The sequence below is a fragment of the Pithys albifrons genome, chromosome 4, assembly GCF_047495875.1.
Source record: "Pithys albifrons albifrons isolate INPA30051 chromosome 4, PitAlb_v1, whole genome shotgun sequence".
NCBI lineage: Eukaryota > Metazoa > Chordata > Aves > Passeriformes > Thamnophilidae > Pithys > Pithys albifrons.
Window position 1 is genome coordinate 2,031,404 of NC_092461.1, and position 15,872 is coordinate 2,047,275.

The window sequence follows — 15,872 nt, forward strand, 5'->3', positions numbered from 1 at the left end:
ATATACATTGACAGGTATATTAGACATGTTTCTTTTCAAAATAAATAAGGTATGTGCAATGAATTGAATCACTTGAAAACCACTTTCCCTGTGTCTCAGAAATACAGTGGAGGATGTGACAGTGAAAGGTTGAACAGGAGAGTCTCAGGTGTGAGTCTGCTCTGTTGGTCGTTGCTCTCTGTGCAAAATCAAATTGTGTTCATCTTGTCCACTCCTAGAAATGCACATTTGTTACAGGATCTTCAAAGCTATCACATGTGATTGGGCTGGTTTTATCTTTGATTTTGTTCATTTATCTATTACTACCAGCACTTATTAATATTGTTTGCTCAAGAGCAAGATTCTTGTTTGGATAAACTTAATTACGTGGGGAATTGGTATCAGTTCTCAGGCTGTGGGGAAGCAGGGCTGGCTCTGAGATGGGATTAGCCATCTCTTTCTTTTACATTAAACTTATTCTGTGAGGTATCTTCGACTCCTTTGGCTTATTTTGTTTGTATTAATTTTCTTGCTGTGCTCATGTTCAGGAAGTACAAGTTTGAAAGTACCTTCCTTATCTTTCCAGCACTTGAAAACATGAGAATTGTTCCTGTTGGTAACAAAATTGCTTTTTTTAACAGTTTTTTTCCCACTGGAATGGAAACTGGGTTCTAAAATTCTACAAGATCCTGCAATATCACTGAGAAATAGACAAGGCAACGTTGTCTTTTCCAGGCTGAATAACCCCAATTTCCAGCCTGTATTTGTGCTTGGGGTTGCCATGACTCAGGTGCAGGACCTTGCACTTGGCTTAGTTGAAACTGTGTTCATTTTGGGGTTGTTTTAGTTTAGTTTGGGTTTTTATTGTTGTTTCTTGGTCCCTTTTGGTTTTGTTTTTTTTTTAGGTAGCAGGTGGAGGGAGGATTACTCTGAATACTGTTTGTTTCTGAGCAGTTTGGGGCTGTCATTCCAAGCAAGGAGTGCTTACAAACCTCTGTGTTTGTGCTGTCCCTCCTGTGATGCACTTCTGCACCTTTTTTCTGATGATTTAATTCTGAAAGACACAGTTGGGTGTTTGGTAAGACTATGGGCCTCTTATTGGAAAGGGGTGAAAAAGAAGTCAATGAAGTAGGTTTGGAATTTGGGTATAGGACAGAATGAACCTGCCTTGATCTGGAAGAAGGATGAGCTTCGTGTACAGGGTATAGAAGTGTTTGGAGAGTAAGCAAAACAGCTGATTCCCATTTGTTCTTGACTTGAATGGGTCAAGAGTCAGTTGGTGGATAAAGGACACACCTGCTTGCCCTGAGAAGCTCACCCAGACAAGTAACTGCTCTGCCTTTTGCTGGAGAGGAGGATATTGAGAAATTCTCAGTGATGTGAACAAAGAATTCCTTTTACAAGCCTGGACAACAGTAAGAGCCTATTGAGGTCTGCAATGAAGTGGAGTTTTAAAAGGAACAAAAGAAACCCTTCAGTTTGGGAAGGATTCAAGGGATGGCATGAATAATAACTACTGTAACACTCAGGCAGGTCCATTCCAAGGACCCCACACTGTATCAACTTGCCCTTGGATTTTTCATGAACTTCCTTACCTGCATCTCAGGTTCAGCTCAGCTCTGTTTCTGCAGCCCTGCCTTGTCCAGAAAGGCCAAGCACTTGGCTTTAATTTTTTAAGAAATATGTGTGCTTTCAGCTGCTGTGTTTAAAATGAGACAAACCTGGCAATTGGCTTAAAGAACTGCACAGTTCTACCCTCCTGGGAGATGGTGAGTTGTGGATTTTGAGCAGACAAGTGTCTTGTCTGTAATTTGGAGTAACATTTAAGCTGTTTCTGCTCTGCAAGAAAAACACACCAGGCTTTGCTCCCCTTTCCTCCAAGGGATGAGCAGGTGGGAGATCCTGGCCCATGTGCAGTCCAGACAATGGATCTGCATTATTTCCTTGGATATTAAATGCACATGGACATAATTCTGAATATTACAAATTTTGTAGTCAGTTTGCAAACCCACTTTCAAATTCACAGGGGAAACAGTGAGGTTTCTCAATGAAAAAAATCAAAATCTCATGGATGAAAAACTTGCCTTCAACAGTACAGCTGAAAATTAATAAAATACCCATAATAAAATACCCATAATTGAAGTTTACCATTTTGTGTTCTTTTCTGTGACTGCACTTAAACCCAAATCTTATTTTATTCCACGATAATTTGACTGGTTACTATAAACAACACTCTTTAATGATCTATTTGTCTATGTTGATATTGCTGAGTTCTTAAAATATGTAATAAAAATGCCATTTTAAAATTATGTATCAGCGTCCAATTGACTTTCAGTTCGTGTTGACAGTTGGAAAATTAAGTTTCTTCTGAAGAATAAATCCAGCTTTGCCTGGGAGATTCAAACTGGGTTCTTTCCCAGATATTTAACTCTAAGGGATTCTGTAGCTTGTTTTTATTATGAGCATGCACAGTTTTGTAACATATAACACTGGAAGGGGAACAAATACTGTTCTTAGCTCAGCTCTGCTTGTTTTGGGTGTAATTCTCTGATCAGAACTCAGAGCAGACAACCCATTGACCCTCTTTGTGGTGTACAAATTCTGGGCTTTCATAGTAAGAAAACCAAACAAAAAAACCCCTAAAACCAAACAAAACAACAAAAAACTAAACCAAACAAAAAACCACACAAAACAAAACAAAAAATCCCCAACAAAACGAAAACAGACAAACAAAAAACAAACAACCAAACCCAACCCCTGTCTGAAATCTGCCTGGCACAGGGAGACACTTTTCAGACCCTGAAATTCTGCAGCTGATGTTTCAGACTATGGATTTGGCAGAATATATCCTGGAACAGCTCTGTGGAAGTGTGACAGCCTCCTAATAATGCATTTCCTCCCTGAATGTCATTGGAATGCTCTTATCTGGGTTCCAGTATCACCTTGCCACAGGGGGAAATGAAACCCGAGGTCAGTTCCCAAGAGAACAACTTCTGATATTCCTGCAAGATCTTTGTTGTGCCTCCAATGGCTCAGTTCTCTAATGGGGTTTCATTGCAATTCTGTTGCAGAACTCTCCTGGCTATAGTTTGTGATTAAATAATGCACATCACTTGCAAAACCAACATGTAAATAATAAAAAATTTAGACATCCATGTTATTTTCTAAGCATTCAACTTACATGGCATCTTTTGAAGAACTGCAATCAGCAGTATAATTAAACTGCTCCACTGTGTTCAGGCAACAGTTCTGAATTTGTCACTCAGTTGTGTGTGAAATCACTTGTTCATTCACCAGTGCTGTCAATAGAAAAAAAATAACATGCAAGCTTTTTTTATTCATGTTTTCAGTTAATTTTAGTATGTTATTCTATTTATAATAAACAAACCCCATTGTTTTCTAGGTCAAGAAGTGGTGTTCAAGTGCCTTGGAGAAGGAATTCTTGAAAAGGCCTTTCAGGGATATAATGCTTGTATTTTTGCCTATGGACAGACAGGTGAGTGTTCTGTGCTAAAGGGGAAGAACACTCTGTGCACATGGGGAGTGAGAAGGGCAAAACAGAAATATTAAGCTAGATAACATTGCAAAATGGTATTTTAAAATATTATAATATTACATATGAAGCATTTGACACAGCCAGTGACAACATAGAGTTTTTAAAAGCACCTGGGTCAATATAATCCTGGTTGCTGCTTGTTGGGGCTGCTTTCAGAGCCTACAAGGAGTAGTTCCTACTGAAGGCTCAGTCAGTCTTTGTGTTCCAAGGAGTCCCAACTAATGTTCCTGCTGAAAGAAACCTTTAAGATAATTTTTTTTTGGTTTGCCTGCACCTTGTAGTCCCAAGAGCAAGTTTTCTGTCTGGAATAGCATTTCATGTTGTTCTGATATGTGCTTCTGGAGGAATAAAAAGAGAATTAAAACATATGCTTCTTGAACATAGGAGTTCATCAGAAATTGCACTCTAAAGCATTTCCCTCTCCTTTTTTTCCCTTTAGGTTCAGGAAAATCCTTTTCAATGATGGGCAATGCAGAGCAGCTGGGTCTGATCCCACGGCTCTGTTGTGCTTTATTTCAGAGAATCTCTGGGGAAGAAAATGAATCTCACACTTTTAAAGTGGAAGTGTCCTATATGGAAATCTACAATGAGAAAGTCAGAGATCTGCTTGACCCAAAAGGGTGAGTGAAATAGTGACTGGTGGGAATCAACTTCAACATTAGGAGACCATCCTTAGGATGCAAACAAAATACTGGATGAAATAGTTGAGCACCAGGAAGCAAGATGTGTGAAAATAAATTCTGGGGTATTTTTGCTGTGTGATCCAAACAGTATTCAGGTAATAATTTTCATCAGTTACAAGGGATTTGAAGCTTATTTACAGCTCAGTTCTCATGGTTTAGGTGTTGAACTCTTTGAATGTGGAAGGGTGACACTTTGAATACACTCGGGCATTTCTTCTCTTTTGTCCACACAGAAACACTGGTTAGGCTCTTTGCCTTGGAGATTTCTATGTAAGAGGCAGTTTGATAGGGTTTTTTCAGCTGAGCATTGATATATGTGGTATATATTTCGATTCTTGAAATTAAATGCAGAGGGTGAAGAGGTGTGCAAGTTAGTTAAAAAGGTAGAATTGAGACTTACTTGGTATGTGTCAGTAAAATGTAGAAAATGGAAGAAGAATTGAAGCTTCTGAGGGGAGGATTTTTAGTTTCCTTTTTATTCTTTCTGCCAAATAAGGTATTTCAGGTTTTATTGCAGCCACAAATACCGGGGTGGGAGGTGCATTAAAAATAATTCATGTTTACAAATTAAAACCACTTAGATTGGTTTGAGTCTTTATCGTTACAAATTCTGGAATCCTTTTTTCCTCCTGTTACAATTCTAAAGGACATAAATTGACTTCTGCTGTATAAAACATACCTATTTCATCCAACAGCTTTTGGAGATCCACAGTAGATTGTACATAAAGTCTCTTTTATCCCATAGGAGTCGTCAGTCCCTTAAGGTCCGAGAGCACAAAGTGTTGGGGCCGTACGTGGATGGTCTGTCCCAGTTGGCTGTCACAAACTTTGAGGTGAGTCTGAACCCCTCACAAGTTCATAAATTAAACACCTGTGCACACAAACACTCAGAATCTTATAAGAGGTGTATTTTATATTAGTGGTATCTCACTCTTTTGCAGGTTTCAATGTGTATAGTGTAAACCATGAGCACAATGTTTGCTTGACACAGGAAATAGGAGGCTTCTAAATTAAGAATATTAGTTTTCCAGCATGAGTTTCTTTGGGTTTGTTGTTGAATATTACCTTCTATTTTATGTAGGTGTGTTTATAGGTAATTCATAACTTAAATCACAGCAGCATCTGAGCCTACTTGATTTACCAAAACACATTGAAATAAATCAATATTGCAGAAGCCAATGAACTACTGTAGCTGCAAGGGAAATAATTAAAGCACTTCAGTTTTATGCATAGGCCTCTCTTTTTTATGAGGAAACTGATTTGGAAATCTGATTTGGATTTTTTTTAAAATATTCAATAAATTTTTTTTAAATTTTTTTTAAATTTTTTTAAAATATTATGTTTCCACATAATATTTAATATTATGTGGAAACCATTCTGACTTTTTCTGGAGGTTTTATTTTTCTGAAGCATCTGTGCATATATTATAGAGTTATAAAAACTGCTTTTGCACACCAGAGAAAGCAAACATTTGGATCACTTTGTAAGATTCTATTGCCACCATGAAACCTTTGTAGGTCTTAACAGTTGCTGGAGTTGATGTGTTTTAATGTCCCACTCTGCCAGTAGGTTATTGATGTTACCACACTGCTTTTGCAGTTTTTATGATGAATTACTTACTTTGGAAGCCCACCTTCTTTGCTCAAACTCTACTAAGTGTTGTTCATGCTCAGTTTTTGGCTGCTGACTTCTGAAACTGTTTTGGAAGGCTCAACAAGCACATATATCAGACTGAGCACAGTTTTACATATGTGGGAAGGTACAGGCTCAAGGGAGGTGACATTTCCAACCAATTAAGTGAAGACAGAATTAGTGCAGTTCAGGAAAGAGATGCCCTGTGTTCACTTCCATAAGTGGCCTGATTAGTGGCATTAAAAGATATGATTTTTAATGTGGATGTTGCCAGCATATTTCAACAGCAGACGAGGAGAAGGTGCATTGACTGTAGTTGCTGGACTTTTAAGTGCAGCCCCTCAAATTGAACATTGTTCTGTGGACTTACCCTCTGTGCCACCTCAACCACATCCCAAAATGTGCAAAGAACTTTCTCATTGTTTCTACCTTCCTTTCTTGCTCTGTCTCACAGGTACACACCCTTCCATCTAGGTGGGAATTCTGTCCAGCAAGCACAGTAGTTGCCTTTATCCCAGCATCACTTTTTGCTCTTTTTTGCCCCAGGATATTGAGTCACTGATGTCAGAGGGAAACAAATCACGGACTGTTGCTGCAACCAACATGAACGAGGAGAGCAGCCGCTCTCATGCTGTGTTCAACATTATAGTGACTCAGACCCTCTATGACCTGCAGTCTGGTGTATGTATTTTAATTTATGAAGTGGATTCTTCCTTTTCCTTCCTCTTCTACGTAGTCTGCTTAGCTGTGTGTTGACCTTGTGCTTGGTGCCATGGGGTGCAGTGATCATGATTGAGGGACCCCTGGAGGAATGAGGAAGCACACCAGATAAAGCAAACATTTGGATCACTTTATAAGATTCTATTGGCACCATAAAACCTTTGTAGGTCTTAACTGTGGCTGGAGTTGCTGTATTTTAATGTCCCACTCTGCCAGTGAGGTTATTGATCATAGAATGATAGAACCAACTGGGTTGGAAAAGACCTCCGAGATCATCAAGTCCAACCCTTGGTCCAACTCCCTTTACCAGATCATGGCACTCAGTGCCACGGCCAAGCTCAGTTGAAAAACCTTCAGGGATGGGGAATCCACCCCCTCTCTGGGCACACAGCTGATTCTGCTTCCTTACTGCTCCAGGCCTTTACTGTAAAATATATAGATGACTTTTTAAGAGCTATAAAAATTCTAACAATTCCTTCTCTCATGTCTTGAATTTAACACTTCAACCCACATTATTCTGAAGAACGTTGTTTCATGGTGCCAGTGTCACAGTGTTTCTAAGCTGTTGTTCTCCCATGTCCTATTTGTGCAGAATTCTGGAGAGAAGGTCAGCAAGGTCAGCCTGGTGGACTTGGCTGGGAGTGAGAGAGTGTCCAAAACAGGAGCTGCAGGAGAACGCCTGAAGGAAGGCAGCAACATAAACAAGTAAGGCATCAGGATACAGAGATTGCAAAGCCTGATCTTGAAGGAATCCCTGGTGTTTCCTTGGCCTCCTCTGCTGGTGTTCTGTCACAGCTCAGCCCAAATGAGCTTCATCAGGAGCAGTTCAATATGGCTCTTTGAGCTGCTCTGAGCTGGGCACCACGTGTCTCCTCCCATTGGCACAGGGCTCCTGATTCATGCTTGACTCAGAGGAGGGCCAGATGAATTTTATCTGGAAAAAGTGACAACAGCACTCTTTAATTAAGCATTTACCTTTTGTGATTCATTCATTCATTCATCCGCCCTGTCCCCAGGCTCTTGAGTTTGTCTCATCATCTGCTCAAGGAAGAATGCAGAGTTGAATGGCTTTGTTCCAACAGGAATTAAAACATGTAAGGATATAATGCACAGTTTAAGAAAATCGGATCAGGATGAAGCTGTGTTGGTTTAGCATTGCCTTGGGCATTTGTGCTCAAGCAATGGAAAGTTTCAAAGCACTTTTTTAGCCATAATTACTGTGTTATTGTCCAAAAGCAAGAATTTAGCACACTATTACCACTGTCTTAAATATACTGATCTTCTGGGAAATAAAGACTGTTGCATTTAAAGCTACTGGTTTTTCCATTTAATTTTAAAATGTTACAAAATATTCTGATATTTTACGTTAACAATGACAGCCCAAAGTGTGTATGAAAAGCATTCATAGTTGGAATGATTTGAATTTACCTCCTGCTGAGTTTGAACATGTTTGCTCTCTGTAGCTGAATTTCTCATCTACTTTATGTTTAATGCATCACAGTTGTAGCCACAACCAGTGTAGTCCTGGTGAAACAAAAATACGAGGCTCTGTTTGCCTAATGGCAGACTTTGTAACCTTATGCCACAGGTTACTGGTTGTGTTCACTTTGGTTGTACTAGAAACTCTATTTGTATTTTGCATAAACAAAGGTGAAAATAAATGTTTCTTTCTAATCCTTGGGAAAGAATTCAAATGCCAACTCTCTCAACAGCTATTAACAAATAGCAAGTGTAGCTGTAGATACAGAAAGACTTCAGGTGGTTTTTTTCCTATTTGGATGTTTATTCAATGTTAAAGTTGTATGGAATCATTGCTGTAGGGGGTGGTGGTTGAGCCCCTTGGACAGTACAGAACTTCAAATAAAAGCACCAAACCTTTCTAGAAAAGAAAATATTTTAAAAAGAAAAACGGACAGCTCTACATTTTCAATTCAATTAAATTCTATATGATACAAATCTTTATTACTTAGTCCATTTATTAAGCATTCTCTATGAAATATCTTTTGGAACTGATGGGCAAAAGAGAATTCTTAGTGCTGTGCTTGGTGTCTTCTCTTAAATTTTTGCTTTTCAGGTTTTAATGAATGACTTTTTAAGCCTCAATTGATGGACATATTTTATTAGACTAGTTCTTTAGAGAACTTTGTGTGTGACCTTCTTTAGGGTGTGATGATGCATCTTACTTGTCAGGGCAAGGTAATAATCTTTTCTGGAGTGATGTAGTATATTTAAACCATAAACCTTACTATGTCAGCTCCTTATCCTTTTTCTTTTATAATAAAAGCAGTGACATGTATTGGTAGCACCTGTTTAGCTCAGGATATTCTGTGATTCTGTGAAACAAGGGAGAGATGTGTCATTTTGTGTCAACATAAAGTTGTAGTGGAGATTCTTCTGGTCTTTTTCTCAGAGCTGACCTGGAGTTGTCTTAATAAAGGTGTTTTTTGGGAGACTTGCCATACCTCATAGGAAAGTTCCTCCACACAACTGCTGGTTCCCATACCCACTGTAGAAAGGGAAGTACACAACTCTTTGTGGTGTAGTCAAAGAATTTCTAGAACAGTAGTAGGAGGAAGCAGAATAAACAAACTGACAATTAGTGCCTCCAAAAAAACCACTTTCTCTGAGCAGTCTGCAGTTTTAACTCTGATTAATAAAATCAGAGCTGTTACCATTTTAACTTGAGAACAAAAAGAAGCCTTTAAATTGTAGGTGGGACAAGGAATAGGTTGGGACAGGTCTGGCTCCAAACTGATTTGAGGGAGGGTTTTTTGTATTCAGAATTAATTAATAGAAAAGTGGGTTCTGCTTGTGAATTGTGCAGAAGTGGTTGGAATGAGGGTCATTTTGGGACATTTGGACTTTGGATGCTGCTGACTCTGTCCCATGGGGAGACTGTGCCAACCTCCCAGTGCCCACCAAGGGCAGCCTGGCCATGCCTGAGGAACAGGGACAAGGAGAACTTGGTAGAAATGGCACTTTCCTGTAATTTTGCCCCATTTAAGTCCCCTCTGCTGCTTCTGAGCTGTCTCAGTGTGCTGAGCACTGTGGGTTTGGACCTTCTGGTTGATTCATTATAAATGAGTAGTGTGAGATAGGATCAAAGTAATGACAGATCTCTGGTGCATCATTCAGCATGAGGCAAAGCAGCCTCTGAGTCCTGTAATTATTTTACTGCCATTTCTTTTGCTGCTTTCCTTAAAGTCTTAAACAGCTTCATGTTACGAAATCTCAAGCAGAGTGCATGAATGACTCCAGTTTGGCTTTTATTGCAGATGTTAACAGTTAGTCTTAAAATGAAATCAGCATTATCACATTTTTAATCCCATGTTAGTATCCTGTAGCTTGTAATTTCCTGTTCATTAAAATGCAGTGCCCATAACTCAAATTGGTGTTGCAGCCCTGCTGTGAAATAGTTTTCATTCACAGGTTCTTTTAAATCCCTGCTCTTCCTATTTCTCTTCTGACAGTCCGTTTCTTCCCCCACCCTCAGGGTTTGGCTTTGGTTTTCACATTTCCCTTATGCCAAGAGGGAAAGAGGCCTCAGAGGACAAGAGTCCAGGGAGTTTTTTTAATTTATTCCCTCTGAGAGTGGACTGGTTGGACTGGAGGAGGTGGCTCCAGAGCAGCACAGAGCACCCTCCCATTTGCTCTCACATGTTTAGCAACCTGTCATCTCTGTCTCTGGAGAGCAGAGACTGGAGGCAAGAATTAATTCTCCCTTTCCCCCACAAACCTTCAGAAGTTATTAGGCTTTTCTTCAGGTCACAAAACTATAATTGTCTTTTTTTTTCTGTGTATTTCTCAGAGGTGAATTGGAAAATTATCCTACAGACAAATTCACAGAGTAGAGAGAGCTCTCTTGGGAGATCAGATTACATACCCTCCCCTTAAACTTCTTTTTATTTTAATTTTCCTCTCAGGCCTATTCTATATTTATATTCAATATTTTGTGATACATGTAATATTTTTTGTTACCTTAGTCTTGGATATCTTCCTTGAAATATTCTTTTGCAACCCTTTTGTCATTTTATAAGTGTTATTTTTGAACCACTGGCAGTTTGAAGCAGCACTCGGGCTCTGTTACAAGAATTGTGCAAATGCTGCCTATGAACTAAAATAGTACTACTTTTTTGAAAAGAAAACCCAAACAGACGTAGTGGAACAGTACAATTAAAGATTTATTTGACTAATTGCAGTGCTGATGAAGTTTTCTTTGGTATTTATAGAGTAGCTGGATGTTTGAGTGTGAGTATGACATGAGGATACTCTTGGGCTTCAGCAATGTCTGTTTTAAACCCCTTTAGGCATCTGTTTAATGTTCTCAGGCTCCTCAACCAGCTCATTATCTTAAACATACTCACCCCAAGAGCTCTGGTGTCACTTAAAATTTACACAGGGTTGTATAAGAATTAGCCAATGTAATGCACATCTACTTTGCACAGCTTGTTAGTGCAGTTACCTCTGGTGGCAGGAGTTGTGTATGTACCAAAATTAACAACTTAGCTGGTTTTCTCCCAACTCTGGAGTGGCTTTCTGTTGAGCAATGGACAAACTGATCTCCTGTGGCCATTTCCAGCGTAAATTATTCTGTGATATTTTACAAATTGGATGTGAAGTTCTGCAGAGCAATCCCTTTTTCTGTGTTTTATTAAATCTCCATCTGAAATATATGCTAAAGCTGCTCTGCTGTTTTGCATTTATAGATCACTCTCAACACTGGGCTTGGTTATATCATCACTTGCTGACCAAGCAGCAGGGAAGGGGAAAAACAAGTTTGTGCCTTACAGAGACTCTGTACTCACTTGGCTTCTCAAGGTAATGTATATTTTCCATTCACCATGTTCATAAGATGTCAACTTAGTAGTTTGTAGGATTCCTTTGTGTACACAGACTTAACCCTTTTTTCAAAGAGATGAGGAAAGGAACTCTCAGAGCTATAAGTTATTCCAAGTAATAAGGTGTCGCAGGTTTGGCCCAGCTGTTGCCAACCCTGGACTGGCCCCCCCCCTTCCCCCTCCCAGAACCTTCCCAGCAAAGGAAAGGGAAAAAAAACCTGAAAAGAAACGCACTCTAAAGAAACTGAACTGAATAAAAAGAATAAATTATATTTACTAACATTTACAAACCACACTGTATACACAACACATAGGATCCCACCTCCCAGGGGAGAGGGGAAGGGAGAAAAGGGGATTGATTAGCTGGGAAATAGGGAAGACACCAACCCAACCCAAAGAAACCGAATGAATCAAAAGAAACACAATTAAAAACCTCAAGGAAGGGGAACAAGAATGAAACAATCTCACCCAGGACAGGAGAACCACCAGGCACCGGAGGGACCAGGCTTCAACCACCTCCCTCCAGCTCCTCAGCCAAGGAAGGCAAAAAAAACAACCACTCCCCCACTGCTACGTGGAAGACACGTGTGGAATACTTGTAACTTCCTTAGATACAATGGTTACTGAGGAAGTCATGGGTCAAACCATTACATAAGGACATCTAAGTGTGTTAATTCTGTGTAAAATCCCATTTGACTATTTTCAGTTGTGATGGACTCAAAGGTGGTAGAGGTGGCTGGGAATGGTTTTGGAACATACTGATTAGTTTATATTCTGAGTATTTTTAACCCTTCCATTTTCTGTGGCTGCACTTACAGGACAACTTGGGAGGGAACAGCCAAACTGCCATGATAGCCACAATCAGCCCAGCAGCAGATAATTATGAAGAAACTCTCTCCACTCTGAGATACGCAGACAGAGCCAAGAGGATCGTGAATCACGCCGTGGTGAACGAGGATCCGAACGCCAGGGTCATCAGGGAACTGCGGGAAGAGGTGGAGAAACTGAAGGAACAGCTCTCCCAAGCTGAGGTAACATCACTTACAGCACAACAGAAAGGCAGTTTCCCAAGCAAATTTAATGTAGAGTCATGTTATGGGTTTAGCCAGGTGGGCCTAAATTTAGGTTTTAAAGTTCAGCTAGGCCTAGGATTGTCAGCTGATTTGAGCTGGGCTGAGCCAGCTAACAGCTGACTTCTTCCAGCCAATAATATTGTATTCCATACCATACTACATTATCTCAAAGAGTGTAAAATCCAGTGTGTGAGAGTGGCTTAGTTAGTTCCATCTTGGCTGCACTAAGAGGAGGACATCCAGCAGCTCCTCTACTATGCTGGGCCCTGCTCCTGTTCCTGTGCTTGCATTTTGTTTGCATTCAGGGAAGTAAAAACATTTTGTTCTTATACTTTCTCTTTCTTGCTGAGTGTCTTTTAGAGTGCTTATGAATTTAAAGTAATGGGCTTTGTATTAATTGGGGAGTGGGAAGTTATGCCTTGTTATATATACATGTAACTTGTGTAAGTGTGTGTTATATTGTAGTATCCTCTTAATTTTCTCTTCTCTGTATAAATACATGTAGTTAGTTCCAGCATAAACCTGGTTTTGAGGGTTTTTCTTTTCTCTCTCTCTTCTTTTTCCCTTGGCTGGTTGGGGGGAGGAGGAACCCTTTCACTCTGTCCTGGACAGTTGGCATTTTGTCAGCTCAACCCAGGACAAGTCAGAATCCCAGATTATTCTGAGTTGGAAGGGACCCACAAGGATCATGGAGTCCAACTCTTAAGTCAGTGGCCCACAGAGGGGATTGAACCCATGACCTTGGCATTATTACAGCCAAGTGTGTCACATTCTGTCTGCAAGACCAGTTTTCTTACAAAATGAGAAAGAGTCTGGCAGCCATTTTTATTTTATTTATTTTTTAAATAACTAACAGCATTTCCTCAATCCAACATAATGTGTGTTTATTTTTTCAATAACTTTTAAATAAGGACAACATTGTACTGATGGTGATCCATGAAAAACTAGACAGTTTTTGAGTTCAAACAATAATTGATTAAGCACAGAGCAGGGCTAACATACAACTTCATTGTGTGCACTTGGTAACAGAATTTTTTCTTTTGCTTTGGTTGATCTGATCCCAAATAGAAATGTGAAAAGTTATAAATCTGGTATCAGGCCACAAAATATGGGACATTTCTCTCTGACATTTGTGAGACTCTATTCAAAAATATCAAAAATTCAATACTTAAAACCATGAACAGTTTACTTCACTACCTTAATAGTTAACACTATGTAATTGATGCTTATCTTAGATTTATATTCTAATTGCAGAGTAAAGTGTATGGGTAGGATAGTTTACTTGGTGATATCTGGACAAATTAGGCACTTAACAGGTAGGAAAACATTTTTATCTTTTCAGGCAGGACAAAAAATACTCCTGGAAAAAGAACAGGAGTGTGTTTGAGGGTAAATTTGTGTGGTGTTTAAACTTCATATTCCTTTAAGGAATATTGTTCCTCATATGAACAGTTCCTTATAGACTGAAATGGGAAAACCTGCTTTAAGGAAAAAGAGCCATTCACTTTCTTCATAAATAAGGAATGGTTCTAATCCATTATTTTAAATAATCCATTATTTTAAATTGGAAAATATTATGGTGGCATGTTGTTAATTCTCTTGGCAGGCTGCAGCTGAACACAATCAGTAGGAAGGTGTCCAAAGTATTACTAATTATTTTTTTTTAAAGTGTTTTCTACCTCCTGTTAAAAACAGTTATACAGTTACAGACCAGGCTGCTGAATTGTTCCTTGGCACTGGATTTATCCAAGCCCTTTGCTTTTGTTTCCTGTTGTGTTCATTCCATCAGCCTCTGATGGAAACAGTGACCTGTTTCTTCACCTCCTACCATGAAAAACCTGGGAAAAAAATCTATAGTAGCAATCTATACTTATTTTATTTGATATTATGTTGGTGCCTTCAGTTTCTTTGTGCAAAGCAGACTCTGCAGTGGGAAGAGTCCCTGAGGGTTTTGGTCATTTTTATCTTTTAGGCCATGAAGGCACCAGAACTGAAAGAAAAATTGGAAGAATCTGAAAAACTAATAAAAGAGCTTACAGTCACCTGGGAAGAAAAGCTGAGGAAAACAGAAGAAATTGCACAGGTATTTCAGAAGTTTTGAGGGGAAAAGCCAGATAATCATACAGTGCAAGTCAGCTGAATTTCATGAGCTTCAGTTGACTGTTTAGTAGCTTTTTTCCCCACCAGCTATTTCAAATTCCTCTCAATTTTTCTCTTTTTCCCTTGTTTCTAGTTTTGGGGTGGGTTTGTTTGTTTGTTGGCAATTTTATAAGTCTAAATTTCCTCAGACTAATTCTAGCTGTGCCATGATATCCTTGATAAGACCTGATATCTGATTTTAAAATAAAGCATCAAAATAAGTTTGAGCAGCTGATTTTTTTATTAAGACCACAGTGGGATCTTGGATGTGTTTCCCTTGAAGTGACCAAGAAAGTGAAGAATTACAAGTGGATCAGAGTTGTGGGTGGTATTTGTTGCTTTTGCTTTTAGTGATTTCCTAACCAGAGTAGGAAAATGCATACATGTAGTCACTGATGTTTGTTTATTATTATTATTGTATTTAAAATAAGACTTTTGGATTCCAATGTACTTTTCCATCATTTCCACCATCTGTGATTTGTAGAATAAGCATTTTTGGTTTTCTTTTCTAGTCCTAGTGTTCCAGAAGAATGTTTTGGTGCAAACACTGTGTAAAAAAACTTAAAAAAAAAAAAAAGGAAAAATGGCAAGGGGAAAAACCAAATTAACCAACCAAACAAAAAACCCCAACACCCAAACTGTAGCAAAACAAAAGACAGATGTGGTGTGATCAGGTAGATGCTTTGGCTGAATTAATAATGAACTGCAAAAGAATAAGCAGTGGCATGCTATTTTCTAAACTATTTATGACTGTGATTATGTTTGAACTTATTGGAACTGAGACTCTGTTTTTACTAACATAGAGACTCAAAACCTCACTGTGTCACTTACAAGTAGCTCTAATAACAGAGCTGCTTAATGAGTCTAATAAATTTAATAGGAGTGCTTAAGGAAGTTAAGTCTCACTTTGGGGAAGTGGAGTTTGAGTAGCAGATGTAACTTTTAATGGTTGGGGTGTGAAAATAAATTGTATTGACCCTGTGGTATCAGCAGTGTCTGGTAGTGAGAAATGAATGCATGTGCATCTTCAGCTTTAGTTGCTCTGGGCTTGTCTCTTAGGCAAGATGAACCTGGTTTTGTGCTTGCAGGAGAGGCAGAGGCAGCTGGAGAGCATGGGGATATCCCTGGAGTCTTCAGGCATCAAGGTGGGGGATGACAAGTGTTACCTGGTGAACCTGAACGCAGACCCTGCACTCAATGAGCTTCTGGTTTACTATTTAAAGGTAAGGATGAGAAAAGGGGCTTCACACAG

The 15,872-nt window shown here is 39.1% G+C and overlaps 1 protein-coding gene across 4 annotated transcripts in view; it reads left to right on the top strand.

Annotated features, from left to right (window-relative positions):
• The window catches only part of KIF13A (kinesin family member 13A), a 96,086-nt gene that overhangs the window by 42,101 nt on the left and 38,113 nt on the right, over positions 1-15,872 (top strand). For all 4 annotated transcript variants that reach the window (XM_071553193.1, XM_071553194.1, XM_071553195.1 and 1 more), the window contains exons 5-13: positions 3,383-3,475; positions 3,975-4,155; positions 4,964-5,051; positions 6,397-6,531; positions 7,163-7,275; positions 11,277-11,388; positions 12,227-12,439; positions 14,454-14,564; positions 15,709-15,843. In XM_071553193.1, the coding sequence (XP_071409294.1) occupies positions 3,383-3,475; positions 3,975-4,155; positions 4,964-5,051; positions 6,397-6,531; positions 7,163-7,275; positions 11,277-11,388; positions 12,227-12,439; positions 14,454-14,564; positions 15,709-15,843 (1,181 nt within the window). The remainder of the gene's footprint in view (positions 1-3,382; positions 3,476-3,974; positions 4,156-4,963; positions 5,052-6,396; positions 6,532-7,162; positions 7,276-11,276; positions 11,389-12,226; positions 12,440-14,453; positions 14,565-15,708; positions 15,844-15,872) is intronic.